This window comes from Centruroides sculpturatus, unplaced genomic scaffold (genome assembly GCF_000671375.1).
Source record: "Centruroides sculpturatus isolate CEXI.00-Female unplaced genomic scaffold, Cexi_2.0 scaffold527, whole genome shotgun sequence".
Lineage (NCBI taxonomy): Eukaryota > Metazoa > Arthropoda > Arachnida > Scorpiones > Buthidae > Centruroides > Centruroides sculpturatus.
This window is the reverse complement of record NW_019384763.1, coordinates 79,680-101,049: the sequence shown is the minus strand read 5'-3', so window position 1 is coordinate 101,049 and position 21,370 is coordinate 79,680. Positions and strand designations below refer to the sequence as shown.

General features: G+C 28.6%; 1 protein-coding gene across 1 annotated transcript in view; it reads right to left on the bottom strand.

Annotated features, from left to right (window-relative positions):
* LOC111628845 (probable cation-transporting ATPase 13A3) overlaps positions 1–21,370 on the bottom strand; it is a 109,076-nt gene that overhangs the window by 23,062 nt on the left and 64,644 nt on the right. The window contains exons 2-9 of the mRNA XM_023372690.1: positions 11,428–11,513; positions 11,136–11,303; positions 10,768–10,826; positions 4,777–4,891; positions 4,507–4,676; positions 4,359–4,428; positions 4,135–4,269; positions 1,991–2,057 (exon numbers count right to left, since the gene is read on the bottom strand). Of these exons, the coding sequence (XP_023228458.1) occupies positions 1,991–2,057; positions 4,135–4,269; positions 4,359–4,428; positions 4,507–4,676; positions 4,777–4,891; positions 10,768–10,826; positions 11,136–11,303; positions 11,428–11,513 (870 nt within the window). The remainder of the gene's footprint in view (positions 1–1,990; positions 2,058–4,134; positions 4,270–4,358; positions 4,429–4,506; positions 4,677–4,776; positions 4,892–10,767; positions 10,827–11,135; positions 11,304–11,427; positions 11,514–21,370) is intronic.

The window sequence follows — 21,370 nt, the reverse complement described above, 5'->3', positions numbered from 1 at the left end:
TTTTAATTTTTCTATAAAGGGTTGCTGAAATATGGACAATTGAAAAGTACAAAAATCACAAAAAAGCTGTATTATTTTCTTCTTTTTCTTCAACTAGCACTGCAGAGTCTCCTAGAGAAAACTACTGAGTGTAAAAAGTTCAAATTTTAAACTTAAACCTCACTCACTCACGAAATTTCCAAGTCAATAGTCATTCATGTGGGTTCCCCATAAAGCTATTTTAATTTTATAGCTTAATTTTATGCTTGTATGAATGAAACTGCATTGAAATGACCAATTTTTATTCAAAATGTCATCTAAGATAACAAAAGCTCAAATTTATGCAAATTAAAATTTTTTATACCAACTTTACTAAATGGCATATAGAAATCATTTGATTAGTGGCCATTGCTGAGTGCTGACCAAACTGTACGTCATTGTTTTGATTAATGATTACATTGAATGATTAATCAAAAAAGAATTCATATCCAAACAAAAACATTTGAAATGTAAAAAAATTGCTCCAAGTAAAAAATTATAACAATTTAGATAACAGTGAAATTTTTTTCTTAGTTTTTCTATGATAAAGATAAGTTTGCACTTCAAAGCAAAATGTAGGAAATGATAATAAAAGGTTTTTTTTTTTTNAAAGAAAACTTTCTTCCTGTTATAAGTCAATCAAATTACAATGATAGTTTTTTTAAAAATTTTGCTGGATGTAAAAATTTTTTGAATTTTAAAAAATTTTAAAAAATAGAACTTATGTAATAATTCGCCTCCAGAGGGAGAATAAGGACAATTTACATTTAACAGCGCATTTCCTAAGTAAATATAAGGGTCCGAAACTCCCGAAAGGAAGAAGGATGAAAACCCAAAGACGTCGAAAGATCACCAGTTCCAACTTTTTACAAGTTTTAATACTTTAATTGGACTATTTCTGTGTTTTAAAGGACTGTATATAGACGACCGTGTAGCCTAAAAAGGAAGGTCCAGTTGCTGAAGTTTATCCTGGAATTTTAACGGAAATAAAAGGTGATCGACCAAAGTTTTTAAAAAATTTTTGGAAATGACCGTCTTTTTATTTATTTAAAAAGATAATAAAAGTCTTGTGGGTCCATTTTAAAGTGTCAAGCTTATCATTACCAAAGAGAAACTCTCAAATAAAAATATTTGACTGTTATCTATCTAAAATTTCATTATTTTTTTACTTGACAGAATTTTTTTTACATCTTAGATATTTTTGTTTGAATTTTCTATTTCCATTTTCCATCACAATTTTTCTGTAAGTGGGACCTAGGGTTTATAGATAATCTGAAGCCATTTCATAAATAATTTAATGCTTAGAATATAATGTTGATTTTGAATTTTCAAAAAAATGGCACATTACATTAAAAAATGAACAAAAGTTATTTTGAAAATATGAAAAATATCTAATTTATAAGCTTATAAAATAATATATTCAGGAAATATCAAAATATTTTTGATCTTCTCTTAATCCATAAAGAACATAAAAAGTATACACAATTTGAAAAAAGATTAAAAACATTTTGTAAATATTTTTAAGATCCATTGTCAGTTGTTGCATTTAATTTACTGTAAGTTTTCTAAAAAAATCATTTTAACTAACTTATTTTTGAATAGTATAAAATAGAATTCATAAAGAGAATATCTTAAAACTTTTCAGTCTCCAGACTGACTTGATTCTTTATGATTTTCTACTTAAAATTTCTATGACTTTCAATACTTATATATAACATTTATAGGAAGAAGAATGCATTTTTGTATCATCAAAAGTTAAAAACACTAAGTTCAATTTTTAATTGTTTGATCATAACTAGAAATTATTAAAAAGAAATTAATATCTCTTAAAGGAATTAAAATTTCAAACACATTTTTATTAAATGAATATTTTTGAATTAGATTTTCAGACAGTGAATATTTAATATTGTAATCTATAATGAAATCTGAATTCAGATATGTTGAAATATAGAATTCAATTTCATTAGTTTACCTTCTTTTCCTCTCCAAACATTAACAACATCTGTAGCGTGAACAGTATCTCGTAAAGTCCTCTGATTCTGAAAAATATTTTAAACATTTCAACATTGATTAAAAATTTGTAATGCACATATTGTGTACAGAAATGATATATGTTATAATTCTATTCTCAACTTATTTTAAAAACCTCTAAAACAGCTAATTAAATATAATTTATTATTTCTGAATAGTAACTTTAAACTTTACAAAAATGTTCAATTTATAATATTATTAGTAAGTACTTTAGTACAAAAAGTAATAAAACAAAACAAATAAAATATATGCAGTTTATGAAAAATTAATAATTGGCTGAGGAGAAATAATGAAATCTCTCCCTGGCCAATTAAAGCATTTTTTTGACTTATCAACAGAATTCAAACACTCAATGTTTTAAGTGGTTTTTGAGAATGCTGAGTTTAAATATTTGGTCCATTGGCAGATTACCATTTGATATTTGGCTGTGAATGGTACAGTTTAAGAAATTGTACCATTCACAGCCGAATATCATTAGCAAAAACATATGATATCTTAAATTTTTTAAGATATATTTTTAATTGATGTCTACTTGACCAATGAAATTTTGCCATATCATACCATCCAAGTATTGCAATAAACTTGACAATGGTAGAATAAATTAACCAAACTCTCTACATAGTTTTCGTTTTAATGTTTCATATATTATAGTATTTTATTTATATAACTACAAAGGTTATCTTATGTAAGGGTTTATCACACCAAGTGACTGGTCAATTTAACACAGTTTAAAAATTCTTTATTTCTCTACTGTACATAATTTAAAGAATTTTTAAAATATGTTAGATTGGGCACTCGGTGTGATAAACTCTTACATAAGATAACCTTCGTAAATATAAATTAAATATTGTAATACAATATAATATAAGGGTTAGGAGTATGAAATAATCTAATAATCTTAATGTTTCTTATTATTTTTTGTCTGGGCAACATCAGGCTTACCCGCTAGTAAACTAATATTTTTACTATGATAAATAAAATTTAAGTAAAACATTTTAAACCCATTTGAATGCTTTTCTGGTAAATGTAAATGGGTTTGTAAGTGAAGACTATTGGGAGTGGAGCCCAAATTTATATGGAATTTTGTTTTACATGGTATCTGTTGACATGCACCTCTTGCATAAAAGAATAACATACTACACTGTTTATAGTTACATTATTATGTAAATGACTTGATTATAAATAATGACTTAGTTAAAACTTTCTGAAATTAAAATCTATTAGTTACATCACATCACAATATTTTAATAAATTATTGAATATCAATATTGATTTATCAGAAGAGATCTACTTAAGTCAAGGACAAATAAAGAAAGCATATATTTTTCAAACAATTTTTAATGAAAAAGTTTTAACATGCAATTCATCAATACTGTTTTACTCATCAATATCAAATCATTCAAGTAAAGTGAAACATCTATAATAAATTGTTTCTTCATTAAATGTCATTGTAATCTGTTGTTTTATCAGACTGTCATTCTCAAACTCAAGATCAAATGCATAAATCACTAGTATATATAACACTTTATTTGACATTTTTCAATATAACACTAACTATAGAGGTGAACAAATGATGGTATTAAAAATCTTTAGGCCAAATTTTTATTATTAAACTTAAAAAATTAGCTCAAAAATAAACCAGAAATTTAGATTTATGACTGATTATTAAATTAAATTTTCTATAAAATTGCACAACCAACTTGTTTATTATTCTTACATATCAGTTAGGGTAAAAAAATATGCATATAAATTTTCTCAAAGTGATTACAATTCATACATGGAGCAAACTGTTAAGAAATATTATGTAACGAACACATTTGGAAATTTATAAAATACATATTTTACCTAATATCTGTTTAAAAACTGATATTTATGCTATATTATAACAAAAATAAAAAATTATTATTAAAAATTATTTAAATTTAACATGTCAAAAATTGTTAATTATTATATCAATTGTTTATATATTTTTTTAAAGATAATTAATACAATTTTTTTTAACTTTGTATTTTCTTTATCATTACTCAAAATTATTGTATTAAATAATTAATCTGTACATTATGTGAATATAACATGCATACATACTTTTCGAATTTGCATTACTCCTGTAGTTAAAGAAAGAACTGACATGATAATGATACAAGAAGCATAGTAGACATAGTCATCTAAGTACCAGATTATCATACTGAATACTTGGAAAATATAAAATGGTTCTAAAACCTACAAATAAAACATTATTAATTTTATAATTTTTTAAAAAAATATAATATACAAATTAATTAAATTAATCTATAGAATACTATACTCACCTCTTGAAATAAAATATGGATAATAGATTGAACATGAACAACAATATTATTATCACTGTATAAAATTCTTCTGCAAAAGTACAGAAAAAAATACGTGAATGAAATTAATATAATTTAATTTAAAATATTTTAATAATAATCAAAGTACCTATAAACTTGTTCAGTAGAAGAAAGTCCAGTCTGGTGATGAAAAAATGAGCATGGTACATTTCTATCTAAACCTCTAAGTTTGACGAAAATTTTCAAAGTTGAATCCCATATGTATCGAACTTTTTTATTATCAAAGTATAAAAGTGAATCAGTTATTTCAAACTGACCCTGAAAATTATTTATTATTATTTCAAATTAAAAATAAAACTGAGAAAAAAATGCATAATATATTTTTTAAAAACAATAAAATAATTAATGAAGCTCATACTTCTGATCCAGGTTGAACAAGATGAACAGGAGGAATTTTTTCACCATTTATAGTAGTAAGGCTATTAGAATCTGTATTGGTTACATCATGCACAAGAGACAACATTGCAGCTATACTACATTAAAAATAAAATTTATATTAATTAGTTTAAATATAAATGAATACATGAGAATCAAAACAAAGGAAAAAAGCTGATGATATGATCTCATTGAAGCTGAGTTATGTCAACTTTTCGACCTGAGAGAGTGTCAAGTGATACTTTCTCAGAGTCCAATTTTGCTTGCCATGTCCAATCACCAGGAACAACTATTTCCATTGCAGAAACAACCTTTCTTTAGAGGCTATGCCTCTGCACAAATATGTAAAACAGTTTAAAATATCCATAGGTGACAATCCCAGCACAATTAAAAATATAATATTTCTTTGTAGAAATACAAAAAAATTTTGACACCTCTTCCTCAACTATTAGTAATCCTCAAAGAATTTTGCCTTTGATACAATAAACGACAACTGATTATAGGCTGTTTTCATCTATTCCTAAGCCATTAGGATCAGTGTTTGTGTGTCTCCCTACTTATTCGGATTTATGTTTTTAGGCTTAATCTGAATTTCTCTTTGGGTGCTATCCAGTGTGCGAAATATTATCTAAATTTGAAATCAGGAACTGTTCGTCTGGGCTTTCCAATACGGGAAATATTTGCTAGGATTCAAAAGTATTGTAAATTATAAACTCTCTCTCTCTCTCCAATCAAAACAAACATAAATGCAAACCCTATGTTTAACTTAATTGCACTTATTGAGACTGTTGTATGTAATGATTGCAATTTGACACAATAACAATTAAAATAAATATAACTTTACAAAAATACTATTCTTTATATTCTTTGCTTTTCCTTCATCTCTGGACCAATTTAAATTCATTTCAAATTGATCATTGCATTTATTTTTGACAATGTGATTTTTCTTGAATGCATTATTGCATCACTTTGTCATCAGTAAAGCATGAAAAAGAATTTTAATATTCCCAAATTTGCAACTATTAAAATCTTTGTTTATTTCGTAACTGTTTTATTCAATTATCATGACTAATGCCTTTATTTGGTAATATTATTATTTGATTTTAATTTATAAAGCTTTAAATTCATGAATTTGACATCATTTTGTAACTTGCCAAATTTTTTATGGTCCACTTATTATTTCTACAATACCTTCATTTTTCATATACAAAACAGTCCTGTTTAGACAATCAACCACAAACTTTGATGTTTTTTCAAGTACAATAAAATAATTATATTGTAATTTGACTGGCCTCTAATTGAGAGGGGAGAGTTTTTTTTAGTGAAGTAATAAAACACTTTGCAATTTGTTTACATTAGAAGTGGTTGTAAGTTGCTTTTCTCCTGGCATCCTCCTGCATAAGTAATAACATCTTACTACCCTGACCTTGAAAGACAATCTATAAATCTCTAATTACAAACAAATCCATGCCAATTGGTGAAACTTGAGATAATTTATAGTGAGTTGAAATTTGATATGTTTATTTTTCTTCATTTTTTGAATCAAATTATATTTAAATAAATATCAAAAATGCAGTTTTTTTCTATCCACAAGTATTTTATATTGAAACATAAAATATATATTCTCTACAGCTGGAACTTCTTTAAACAAATATTGCACTGACCTTTAGCACATTTCCAGCAATTCATTATAATAAGCAAATATTTTCTGCCTCTTTCAGTAGCCAGCATCAGGCTTTCAACAATGAGTTTTTAGCCAAACCAGGCACTAGAGGCATAATTGCTTTTTGCTAAAGCAATGTCTTCTAGCTACATCTGTAATGTACTTCAGCTCTTTGCTGGTGTCAGTTATGTTTGAACAATGCATAAAAGCGCCCTTCACTAGTGATCTAAATGCTGCCATCTTGTATTGAGGTAGATCACATGATGTGGCATGAATAAAAATGGGAATGTACGAAGGTTTGAAGAATTTCAAAGTACACATCTCATTATCCTGCAGGAGTATCTGTACGTCTAAGAAGTGAGTTTCTTTGTTGCTTTGTTGATCTAATTTTATTGTGAGTCCTTATGAATTGTCGTTAAACATTATTAGAATGTAATGGCTTTCTAGTTGTGAGTTCCATATGATTAAGATATCATCTATAACATGTATACAGTAGAATATTAGAAAGAAGCTCATGCATGATTTTAGCCTCAAGACATCTTACTACAAGTTCACATAAGTCCCCTCATAGTGGGCTGTGTATCAGCACACCTCTTTTTTTATAGGAAGGAATTGCCATTGAATTTAAAAAATGACATGTAGCATAGGAGGTAGACTAGTTCTAGTATATGTTGATGGTATAATCTTGAATAAAGCATCTCTTAACTCACAAAAACATGGTTCCAGTTTGACTGATAGAGACATTGAGATGAAGTCAAGAAGTGTAATGTATTTTCTTCTTTGTAGTTTAGTTTCTTTTAATTTATCTATAAGTTGTAAAAAATTCTGGATGGTAAAGTTGTATCCATTATGTAGACAATTGTAAAGTAAATTGTGCTAATGAAGTATTTGCAAAATTGTATAACTCTAAATATAAAATAAAATAATAGGAGTGTACTTTAACACCTCATTTTAAAATGAGAAAGTAAAGTACACTCTTATTATTATTACTGAAATTAGAGAAGGCTATCACATTAGATAATTACAGCAGATATTTATTCATATGTTATCTAAATATGTGATATTTATTCATATGTTATCTAAATATGTTAATGTAATTAATGTTAAAAATGCATTTGAATTAGATAAAATCTGGGCTAAAATTTAATGCAAAACAAAGGAATAAAATTTTTGTTAATTTTATTCCTTTGTTTTGCATTAAATTTTATTCAGATTAATTTATAAATAAATATTAAAGTGTTATTTACAGTATTTTTATTTTTAATCACTCAATCAACTGCACAATGTTTTTGGTTATAACTCGATCAATTACATAATTAAATCAACATTTTGTTGCTGCGCAAGGTTATTTGGGTATGAATTATTTTTAACTTTAATATTTATATTTTTGTGTTAATTTAAATTTAAACTGTTGAAAAATAACAACACCAACACCAAAATCAAGCAAAATGTAGAAATTTTACTGTAAAATAATGTTTTCATCCATATATAATGACATCATCAGGTTTAATTCAATAGAATAGAACAATAAAGCTAAATTAAACATTTAGAACTACAGTAGAGCATCAATTATTCGAATACTGATCAACCGAAATGTCAGTTAACCAAAAGCCGTTCCAGTCAGATTGTGTCATGCTGAATCTAATGTTTTTGATACTAGATTAACTTCTAAAGTATATATTTTTTTGTTTTTATATTTTTCAATATATTTATTTTGCTTGTACAAAATAAAGAAATAATTTTTAACAATATAATAGCCACGATTATTATTTTAAAAATTTTCATTAGGCTTAACATTGATGAAAATTAACACAAAGTGACACGCAACGGAGAAAAATTTAAACATGGGATATATTAATATACTATTATTGGGATATACTAATATACCATATTAATAATGTATTTTTTTGTACATAATCGGTTATCTGAAAAATCAATTTTCCAAACAACTCCAGTCCCCAACTGATTCAGATAATCGAAGCTCTACTGTATTAGAACATCTTTAGAATATGAGCAAAACATCTTTAAGAACGTTCAGCAAACTGAGCATGCCTGATATGGACCAACAGTCAATTTATCTCAAACAGCATTCTCCATGCCATAGAAACTGGATCGGTTTCTTTGAAGTTAATTGTTGTTCTCCCTCTAAAGACTCTGTAGATCTCAATCCTTTCTAGATGTTCAATTTCTGTAGGTTTGGTGTTGGAGATTTGCTTTGTCTAGGTTTACTTTCACATCTTAATCTAGAACAGTGGTGCGTAACTATTTTCATTTCCGACCCCCCATTTTGTGTACCCCACACTGAGAGGTGTTTTTCTCAGTATGGGGTCCTTATTATTTCTGAGAAGTGAGAAAATCATAGTGTTCTTCTTAATGCAAGTTTGAAGCTGTTGCTTTTGGTATTCTCTCTATAGACAGAACATAGGATACTGTTGTTAGGATACTGTAGATAGGATAGGAACTGCTACATAAGATCCATTTTCAGGTAGTAATCAACCCACTTGGTGTTGATGTAGGATGTGCAGGATAACTGTGCTATTTAGTTAACTTCTTGATATATGCTAATTCTTTCTTTTTGTATCTGTTGGGTAGAACAATGTGTATAGGCTCATTGGATTAGAGCTCTAAACAGAACTACTGTATAGGTAAATGTATTGTGGGATATGGCCAGAATATAGATCAGGCTATATGTGTCCTTTCAGAAGACCTTAGTTATCATTTACTCTTGATGAGTTGAGATATGGGTATCTAGGAAATGTACATCAGTGGGGCTCTCTTGCTCTGTTGTCAAGAATAGGTCAAATGGATTGTTGCTATACTTTAGTAGTAAATCCTTCATGTTTGGTTTTTAACTCCAAGCTATCAAGATGGCATCCATAATATGGTGTAAAGCATATAATAAAATCTGGTTGTTGTAAGAAAGTAAGATTGAACATTCCAATCATTGGATCATCAGCTCACATAATGTTCCTGATAAATAGGCTACCTATAGGCCTTGTGTTTGAAGGTAGGTAGTAAAGAAGGAAGAGTAGCATATTAGTTGTGACAACTATAGAATGGTGGACATATATTTAGCAGAATTCTTGATGTCGGATATTAGGAAATCTCATAGTTTGAAAAAGCATGGTTCTGTGCAGATAAATGAGAATATAGACTCAAAATCACAGACTGTTAGGAAAACATCATCTGAGAAGTTAAGATTTTTCAATTTGTTCAGCATCTCTTGTGTGTTGGTTACTGTTTGGCTATATCTGATGGGTCTGATTGTTATAAACATATTATGTGCTTTTTCAATATGAATGGAGGGAGATATAGTTTTGTCCACGATGGAGCACTGATGGTTTCCAGGTTTATGGATTTTTGCATATGCAAAGATACATGGATGGTGCAAGTACTGTAGCTTTACAGAGGGAGAGTATTTTTCTAGGGAGATATTGGCTAGGCATAGAATCATGGAGTGTATCTTCTCAAAATAAGCATTGGGTGCTTTCATGCATTCTGTATTGTTAATAAAGAATATTAACTATGAGGATATTAATACCCTATCAGTATCATGAAAAGCTCTCTGTGAATTAAACTCTGTGTAATCTAAAGTGACTGACCATTTCTGTAGAAGCAATGATCTTATATTCATCACTATTATTTTTTCTTTTTTTATACTTTTATTTGTTACTATATACATTTATTTATTTACTTTTCCATTTTTGTTATTTCTTGTATATTATTTCTTTTTTGTTATAATTTATTTTGCATTTTTGATTTATGTAGTTTACATTTTTATTTTTTAAACATCCAGCTTTCTACATTTGAAATTTATTCCAGAATGTTATATTTGAAATATTTTTATATTTCTTCTTAACTTTTATGTGAATATGTATTCCACCTAAATAAGATTGATAAAATAAGGCCAAAACACAAGTAAATAAAAGTTTTTTTGCATTTTATGATTTTTATGTGTTGTGGTTTCTAATTTTACAATATTGTGCCAAGGGTTTTGCAATTTAAAAATTACAATTGATATTTCAAATATATAAACAACATTGTAAAAGCAGAAACAGGTCTATTATCTAGGGCTTGTTCAGTAAATGTAACCAGAAATGTCTCATTGGTTAGCATTTCTGCCTGAAATGCTAACCAATGAGATATTTCTTTAGTTACTTAGGGCTTGCCAATGAGCAGAAATGTTTAATTGGCAAGCCTTAAGTAAGTAAATTGCAAAGTTTGACAAACTGACAAAGTTTGCTAAATTCAAAATTATTACAAATTTATTTCAAGATATCATTAAAATATTATAAATATCAGATTACTCACTTTATATCACTTGGTACAATCTGTTTTATTGCTTCTACAAATATTTGATGATACTGATCCTGAAAAGCAATTATTTTAAATAATTATACTGTGTAGTAGAATTTGTCATATTTAAGTTTAATCTGATGATTAAATATAATGTATCATTCAAAACATTTTATAAATATTACAGATAAAAATAATATTTGAATAAAAAATTATAAGAAAAAACATAATTCTTGTTATGCTGATTACTGTACATCATGTTCTGTTACCTCATAACATGATAAAATAATTGTAATATATGATTAAGTTTATGATATTACAACAATTTACAAAATAAAATTATATATAGATCAATTTCAGGAGAATAAAAAATTTATCATTACCACCAAAAGAACTTTCTTGGCACAATGTAAAGGACAGCGAATGTGTGTAAAATAAAGCATCCATGCTGGCTGCCAATGAAATACTAAACGAAGTAAACCACATGTTCCAATGATACCCAACCATGTCAAAATGGTAAATAACTTGTGGGGTTTGTATCCAAAAATTTCCTGCAAAAAATTAACATTTATTTTAATTTCAAATTAGATTAATACATCATAAAACTACTTTGCTCATACAAACCAGAAGTTTTCATTTGAAAAATAATTAAATTGATTAAATTAAATACTTTACCATTTGATCTTCTTCTTGAATGTTAATGTAATCAATACCATCTTTAATAGGTGGTGGTCCAGTTTTGTATGCTTTAATATCATGAGCTGATAATATAAAATAAAAAATCTTATTCAGACTTCATGCTTAAATTATAGTATTTGATACTTTTATTTTGAATACATAATTAAAATTTATTTAAAAAATCATGATATTAAACTACTGTTGTTCAAGAAAACAGCTAATTTCAAGATATGAGATCCTGACGTTACAAATGAACATACATATAAGTTAATATATGACACAATGAATAATGTTATGATCTTTTTATATATTGAGTACTTTTGCCTACTTCATTTTAAGCTTCTTCAGTTAAAAGATATTTGAATAGAATGATCTATATAGTAATGGAACAAACTTCAAAAAGACATTCTAGAAATTTTTCTTTCTACTTGAGCTTTTTCCTGTTAAGTTTGAACTGTGTAGATTGTTCAGATCTTATAACTGAAGAAGCTTAAAGTAGGCAAAAGTACTCTTAACATATAAAGAGATTGTAATGCTGTTCTTTGTGTCTTATATTAATTTATATTTACAGTTAATTTCAATTCATTGAATGAATGAAATTAACTGTATGTTCAAAAAGTAACCATATAATTCAATATTACACAAACAGTTTTTAGGAGAAATATTTAAAATAACAAAAAATATAAGAAATGAATATGACCGAATTCTAAGGAAGAAGTTGTACTGTCTTTAGGCACTACAATTATTTGTTTGATGAATTAAATACTTGCAAGTATTTTCAACATTCTTCCTTATACTATATTTGGCAAAATATGTGATCATATAGAGCATATAAAGTATGTGGTCTAGTATGTAAGCATATAAAGTTTTATCACCAATTCTTTGTCACTTTAAAAAACCATAAACATATTTTGATAACAAAACATGTTCATAGATTACTATAGATTAATCCCTCTGTTTACATGAATTCACTTCAACACAGTCAAAAAACTTTTAAATTTTAAATAATCAACTAGATACCAAATGACATTAGAATGCATAAATTTATTAAATATGCATAGTAAAAAGTTTGTGGAGACTGTGAATTATATACTGCAGATATGCAATAGATAAATAAATAATGGCATTATCAAAGGGTATATTAAATAAAGTAATTCCTCAATTTACATGGTTTCATGGAACTAATTACTCACATAAATGAAGGAATTACTATCTAATGCATTACAAAAGTTGAAAAAACAAAAGAAGTTTACCAAGAAACTAAATCCATAATAAATAACATTTTTTCCAGATAAAAAAAAATATAATTCATAATCAACAATTATCTTTTAAAAAATAATAAAACATATATAATATATTCATATCTTGATAAAAGTTTTATTTTATTTTGTTTTCATTTTTTGCCCTCCCAATCCTATGGATACTATGCAAGTCTTCATTCATGCTCGTAAAAAATTATTTAATATATCCAGGCTAGAAAACATGAAAATTTCTAAGCATTTAGCTTGAGACACTCACAATCATCTCAGCATATCCTATTATCAAATTTAATATCTATAAAAATATGTATTTTATTGAAGGTATGTTGGGTTGATGTAAGTAAAAGTTTGTTCTAAATTTGAATTTTTAAATTTGTTCATTACAAAAACGATGAACAGTCTGAATAATGACAAATTATTATTAACATACAAATAGCAGTCAGTTTATGCTAAGTATTTGTTTACTTAGCATTAATTAAGAATTTAAAACATTCTTGAACTAATTAATTTTATGTTTAACAGATAAATCTGGAAAACATACTCAAATATACTTCAAACTTTTAATGTAATATTTGTATATTAAATTAACTATAAAGCATAGGATTATACATTTATATAAAATTTTTACTAAATATGTTAATGTAAGAAATGTAATTTCAAATTTATGTTTTTATAAATCATTACTGAATACATTACAAATAGAATTACTTTTTAATTAAATAAAGAATCAACAAATTTCTCAAGAATATGTAAAACAAATAATTTACAATTACTCAAAGATTACATAAGGAACCATCAAAGATTCTTTTATAATATGAAGATGAAAATATTGAAAAAGGAAAAACAAAACATTAATTTTCAAAGTATCATCTATGTCCATTTGCTATGTTGCTAATGTAAAAGAATGTTTGCTATGATCCTTTTCTTTAAACATGAGGTCATCTAATCATCGTCCATAATTTCTGGTGATGGTTTCAATTCTAAATTCCAGTTTGACAAATGCACATTCGATTTTCAGCATTCTCTGAACATTTCATTTTAAACTTACTATTTAACAAGTGCACATTTACAGTTCAAATTTGCAGTTATTCTTCAAACATTCCCTTATAGAATCTGAACATTCCATCTTGGATCTCATCTATTCCTGATGAAGGTCTGTGGAGTTGATCTTTGTCAACTCTCATTACTTTCATTGCTGAAACAACCTTGAAATCATATGTAGTTTTGTATTTATATTATCCAATTCTAACTCTGTAATATTCTTATAAAAACTTTGTATATTACAATCAAAATTTTAATCACTATCATTATCCTCAGGTAAACAGCATGAAAAAACAACTTAATGTCTAACACCCTCAACATGTAGTTATATATTGAGACTAAGGCTTAACTGGTGGTTTAAATTTTAATTGCTTGCAGTATGATACTTTAACTGTTGGCAGTTAAACTATTATTTACTTCAATTATGTTTCAGTTGTTAAAGATGGTACTAAAAAAAATCAGAAGGAAACCAATACTAGATGAGCATTTATTTATTGTGACATCATCATAATGCCAAGCTGCAATTTTTTACCATATTTTTAATTAATTTAATTTAAAATATATGCTCTATCACCTCAAATTAGTACTTGCCCTGGAACATCATACTTTACCTTTAACAATAGAGTAGTGCTGGTCATCTATTAACTGCTTTCAGGGGAAAAGTTTTGAATTGAAATGACATGACTTCCAGTTTTCATTGTATATAGTTAATTGTGGCCTCATGCCCCTAAGGTTTCCACATCTGATTTTGTATTTCATCTGTGTAACTCCATTATCAAAATTAAGAAAGGACAGGCAGACATGACAGTGGAAATTTATAGGTCTACAATTTTTTCAAATTGCAGCACAGTAAATTACTATTAATTAATATATTTAAAGATTATACATTTTAAAATTGTTTTAATGTGTCCTTTTAATGCCAGAGTCCAGAATTAAACCAAAATTTCCTCCAATTGAGTATTTACTTATGATTCTTAATATTATAATTTAGTTATTTTTATCCATATAGACATGTCCCCAATTGATTACAATAAGCATATTCTACTATATTAGATATCAAAATACAAGTATTAAGCAAAATTTGCATTTGAATTCAAGACAAAAAAAGTAATTATAGTTAGAAATTAATTCCACTCTATAATTTCATATTTTTGATAAACAATAGCAAATCTTAGGATAAAAACAAAGCAAGTGAGATTTTTTTTATTAGTTTTTAACTAAGTACAGTGAAATTCTATTAACATGGCATCTGGTATGCTGGGTTAATGGAATGTCACTGTACCATCTTTTATGGCATGTAAGATTGATCTTTTGTCCAACCAAAGAAACTTGCCCTGTGTCTTACCATTTTTGTTGCATCTCCTGTAGGCTAATGAATTTTCCAAACAGCTTTTGTAGACTATCTAATCCAAATCTTGAAAAAATTATTATTATTATATTTTGCTATAGCTAAGCAGCTTTTGCATATATATGTTGAATATTTTGATGATAAATTTTAATTTTAAATGAATTCTTCTAAACATCTTTGTTTGATAAATTTTACTTTTTAACCAGAATATAGTATAAAGATTTTTGGGCTGAGGGTCAAAGGTATGGCATGGTTTAAATATACCATATAATTTGTTCCTAAATATTCTACACTGAAATGAAGGTACTGTACATTTTACATGCCATAAAATATGATAACTAGAAAATTAAAGAAGTATTTATTTGCAATAAATTGTGTTATTTCATAGCCACATTCATATTTACAAAGACAGTCATATTACATAATGATTTATAAAACAAGATTTATGATGATGATGCATTTTTTGCTACAAGCCTATAGAAAGTACTTTGGGCTTGTAGAAAAATTTCCAGTTTCCCCGTCTTGATAGTCCTGGTCACAGACATATGATTATTATAATTACATTTTTAAATTATACATTTATGACCAATTTAAAAATAAAACTTACATGACCATAAAATTTGTTACATATATTATAATTTACATTTTCTATTTGATTTTTATGTTTATAGCCACTATATTATATTAATAAATAAAAATGAAGAGTGGAAAAGCTAAATGATCTAAGTGCCAAAATATATGTAGGCTGTTTTTTTTCAATCTCCGATGGTAAATAAAAAAAAAGTGTAAATAACAAAATTAATTTATTACTAAAAGTTAGGTACAAACATGGTTACTTTTCGACATAATCACTGTGAAGATTGAGGAATTTGTCATATCTGTGGACGAACTTTTCCATCCCCTTGTCAGAAAATGGCGCCACCAATGACTTGAGATGGGCCCTAACGTTGTTTTGAAGATCGTCATTAGTCTCAAACTTCTGCCCTCCAAGCCACTTTTCCTGTTCAGGAAACAGGTGGAAGTTGCTCGGCACTAAATCGGGAGTATACATTGGGTGTTTAAAGGTGGTAAAGACTTCCACTCAGCTTGGAACTTTTTAATATGTGAAGACTTCCACCTTTTTCCTGAACTGAAAATGTGGCTAGCATGGCAGAGTTTTGAGACTAATGATGATCTTCAAAACAACTTTGTTAAGGCCATCTCAATTCATGGAGGCAACATTCTATGACAAGGGGATGGAAAATCTCATCCACAGATATGACAAATGCCTCAATCTTCACAATGACTATGTTGAAAAGTAACCATGTTTGTACCTAACTTTTGGTAATAAATTCATTTTGTTATGTACACTTGTGGACCATCGGAAGTTGGAAAAAACAGCCCTTGTACAAACACAGTTTTTCTGCACAAAAATGATATATGCAGAAGGCCAATATAGTGATTCAAGTACAAATGCCTTTTGTTTTCATTTTAATAAGCATCAGCAGATGGGGGATCCGACAGGTCTTTGTTTGCTAGTTGCTCTATGTGCCCAACATGAATTGCACACTTAAGATTTTAAAAAGCTTTTTGTATTATAAGTGATTTTTAAATAAAAAGTGTTACGGCTTTGAGTGACCAAAGAAGATCCTATTTGAGTTTTCTACAAAAAGAGCTTTAGCAACTTAATAGGATAGGAGAAATGCTATATGTTCAAGAGGGAAACAACTTTCCAAGATTTCAAATCAGCAGAGCTATTGTGCTTAGCAAGTGCACAACCATTGAATGATAACAACAAAGATATTTGCTTTATGCTGAAATATATATATAAAAAACAGAGAGCTTTTTAATGACATTTTAAGTAAATAATGATTTGTAATCAGTGGCATAGCATAGTGGGGGTGGCCAAATTCCACAATAAATAATAATAATATCTTGTAAAAATTTGAACCATTTCATTTAATATTTTTGTCTCACCTACGATTCGGACAGATTAAAATGAGCACGGAATTTTTCATTACTTATTCTGTAACGAAACTGAATTTCAGTCTTTTAAACTGAGATACCTAAATAAGTGGGCAGTGAGATTTTCCTCCACCCCAGGCGGCTGACACCCACGCTACGCCATTGTTTGTAATTAAATTTTTATGCATCTAGTATGTGAACTTAAATTGTTTCCAACTTTGTCTTATTTGTGACTGTTTTCTGTTGCATTTACACAAAAAAAACTCCTCTTTGAACAGTTGCCTTAAATATTTCTAAAGAGCTTCATGCTTATAGGAATAAACATTTACTGTATTTTCCAAGGACAAATAGTTTTTTCCTTTTCCCCAAAAATACTTTTTGGAACTTTTTATTTGATTTTCCAGTCAATAAATATAAATTCAATAAAAGTAAAAAATTCCAATGAATGAATTACTGAAAAATGAAATAATTGCATGAAAATAACTAAAATTATATGAATATCATCACAAGTTAACAGAAAATAAAGTTGATATTTTCGCAATAAATTGCATTGTATTTATTAGCACCTCAGTCACATTCTCAACACGCCATATTACATAAAGCTTTATGATAAAGCTATATGATGGATGACAAACATTTACATTTATTTTACAGTCATCAGTAGCTAAAGAAGATTTGTATTATATATATATCATAGAAACTCGATTATTTGAAACTTAAAAAAAATAAAATAAAATAATAATAATAAAAGTGTACAGAATGTTTAGCATCATATATACCACAGTATAAAACACAGAGATAAAAACTCTCCACCTGATAGGAAATTATTACATTATCTGTTGATTGTACAGTAGTGCCATGAAATTAGGTCATAATAAAATACAGTAGAACCTCGATTATCCGGACTAATTGGGGATGAAGGTAGTCCGGATAAGGAAAAATCCGGATAATCGAAACAAATACTTTAATTTGTCTTTTAATGATAATATAACACGTTTTCTTTTCGATGACATATCGGTAATATTAAAAGTAAATACTGTATTTAAATCGTGATCAAATTTTCAAGAAACAAACGTTCGTATCGAATTTGGACTACTAGTGACCAACGCTAACAGACTACCTATTGTTTAAAAGGCCCTCTGGTGGCGCAAGAAGACGGATTTTATAAAATAAAAAGCAGTTGAAACTGCATTTTTATAAATAAAAATTTGACAAACTAGTTATCGTTTTATGACGAGTAAAATTTTTTCGTCGCGTTTGCGGCTTTTAAGTAATGCATAAACCTTCGAGGCGCGAGGCCCTTCGGACCGCGAGGCATAGGCGGTGGCCTATGCCTCGCAGTCCACGTCGTCCATGCCTTACGCCGCCCTTGGTCAAAGAATTGATGTAATTTGAATATAAATTATTTATAAATACGTATATCAAGTTTTTTATTACTACGTAAAATATATTTAAGAGTTTACGACCACTGTGCTGGGTGAGACGTTGTTGAAACAAAAAAAGTTATGCATTCCAGTGCAAATCAGCAAATTCGTAAAATTTTTGTTTATTTTGAACAATCCGGATAATCGAAAATCCGGATAATGGAGGTCCGGATAATAGAGGTTCTACTGTACATATAACAACATTACATTAGATTCTGAGTAAAGTAATTTACTTTCAAATACAGTAATTGCATTACAATATTTATAATTCATGAAGCCTTAAATGCACAGTGTTTGCTGGATATACCCAAAATTCATTATCAAACGAGTTTCTTGTTATCCGAAAGACTTGTGGTCCCAAATTTGGATAATTGAGTTCCCACTATATGTAATATAAAAATTTTAAATAATAGACAGGCAACTTTTGTGATTGGGCTCAGTCCAAAGGCGTACCAAGCGAGGGGCCGCTGCCCCTCCCTAAAGAAAAATTAAAGTACAAACGTATCAATTTAGTATCAGTTAAATAATAAATATTGTGACTAGACTACAGCCATCTATCGTGAAATCTCACTCTTCCTCCCCACTTCCTCGAAACTAATATGAGTTGCCCCTAGGGTTGTCGCCTTTTCAAAATTGCTGACCCGGACGGCAGGTGAGGTTTGTTCGAACAGAAGTCCCTGACGCATGAGCAATGTTACTTTACCATGCGAAGAATAACGTGTACGCCAGCTATAAATTAATTAGGGACTTATGAAGGAGCAATTTAAATTAAGAGATGAACTACCTGTAAAGAGATGATAAGCAAAAAAAAAGGTCGACAGGCAGGTGTCGCGCGTATTAGGTCGGCATAAGATGGCGGCGAATTAACCTTCCGTGAGTGAGAAGCGTTTCGCCGATAAATTAAGGAAATTTCCAAAAATATTTGCATAGTACTTTGTTTCATCATAATATCACGATTTCTACGAGATCCCGGACAATGAATTGAAAACTGGACGGGTGGTAACACTAGTTGCTCCCCTCTAGTTCAGATCCTGAGTACACCTGGTTCAGTCATTGTTTATAACGCAATTAAAGCAAAACCATCAAGAACACAGTCAATATAAACAGAGTATATTTTACATACTAAAATAACTTAAAAAATAGTATCATATATATTATTGTATTATACGTTATATCATTGTTTCGTTTGGTATATTTTATGTATTACTAGCAGATAAACCTGCCGTTGCTCCGGCAAAAAGTAACGATATCGAAGATTATTAGATTATAGTCGTATTACCCGTTTGCAAGAATTAGGTCCCCCTCTTCTGAGGCTAATTAAAAAATTTTTAGATGGGTCTTAAAATATGTTCGATTTCCCGCAGAAACGCAAAAATCCGCATCTAAAATAGTACAGTAGAAGCCGAGTTCTTTAGGATCATCCTTAACTCTTTCCCTCTCTCCCGCGGGGTGGAATTTCCAAAAATCCATTCTTAGCGTACATTCTCATGACGTACAGTACCCTGATGTGTACCAAATTTCAACTTTCAACTCCTAATCGTTTGGGCTCTGCGCTTATTATTAGACTATATTATTATGATCAATCCATCTCGATTATATTATAAGATTAGTATTTTATACCTTATTCTATACCAGTGATTCTCAACCTTTTTTTTGTCACGGTACACTTTTAGTAATTTAAAAATTTCGCGGCCCACGCGGTTATTTCGGTAAGTACCGCGGGACAACCGGTGACGTCATAACAGTGATTTTTAAACACAGTTGGTTATTTAGGTCACATTTTCTAAACGCCTTGGTAACTACCGGCAGTTACCGGTAACACCGGTTACAATTTCCAAACGCGCTCTAGGAAGGTAGAACTAAGGCGCTAGATTACCTAGCGCCTTAGGTAGAACCGATTAAACTACTTGTCTGACGTCGCTTATGTATGGATATTTGCAGTGGCGGCACACTTGAAAAATCTCGTGGCACAGTGGTTGAGAATCACTGGGCTATATATACAGTAATATCACCTAACATTTTTGTATTACAGTATAACACAAACTGTGTATTACATACAATTATTTTTACAGCGTACAGGACGTTAAAGTAATTGCTTAAACAAGGAATGGAAAATCTCATAAAGTGAATGAAGTTTATTTTATTACTTTAAAATTTTAATGAGGAGATATTCTATCGAAAAATTACATTAATAAAAAGGTATGCAGGAATGCAATGGTATGAGGGATAAATAATATTATTTCCGTTTCCGGTGTTGCATCATTCCAAAACTCATTAAATTTCGTCACGCAAATACGATGAATTTCTATTATTGTAGTAGTTTTTTCGAATAAACTACTATAACATCATATAGGCTACCAGGAAAGAAGTCCGATAATTTTTAATTAACCTTATAATTTGTAAATGTTAAAAGCAAAATCCTTATTTGGGGGAGGGATAAGTTTTTATAAAATCGTAACGAGTAAAATTTTCATTAAGCCTGATCCCACTCGAGATAGATCGTCTATCTCCTCTCCTCGACTTATCATTTCCAGAATGTAATAGTATCAAAACCACATATATAGAAATAGATTTCCGTCAAATTTAAAAACTTTTGGTCTTCGGGGTCCTGAGATATAAGGCTAAATGCAGGCCAACACATACAATTTTTGTTTGTTTGTTTGTTTTTGAAATCAGGAGACCTTAAAACGTCGAAAACTGTAAAATACCTAGAGGATCAAAATTTGACCGATTACAATACTTTCCTTATTTAACAGCCAGGAAAGTAAAAGTTGTTTCTGAATTAAGAACTGTTTTGTATATGTTGAAGCTTTCATCACGAATATCGCATTAGAAGTCATTCAAATCTGTTTTAGAAAACCCTCAAAATCACCTACCGATCTAAATTTCGATATCGAGTCTTTTTATGGATGTAAGAATGAATT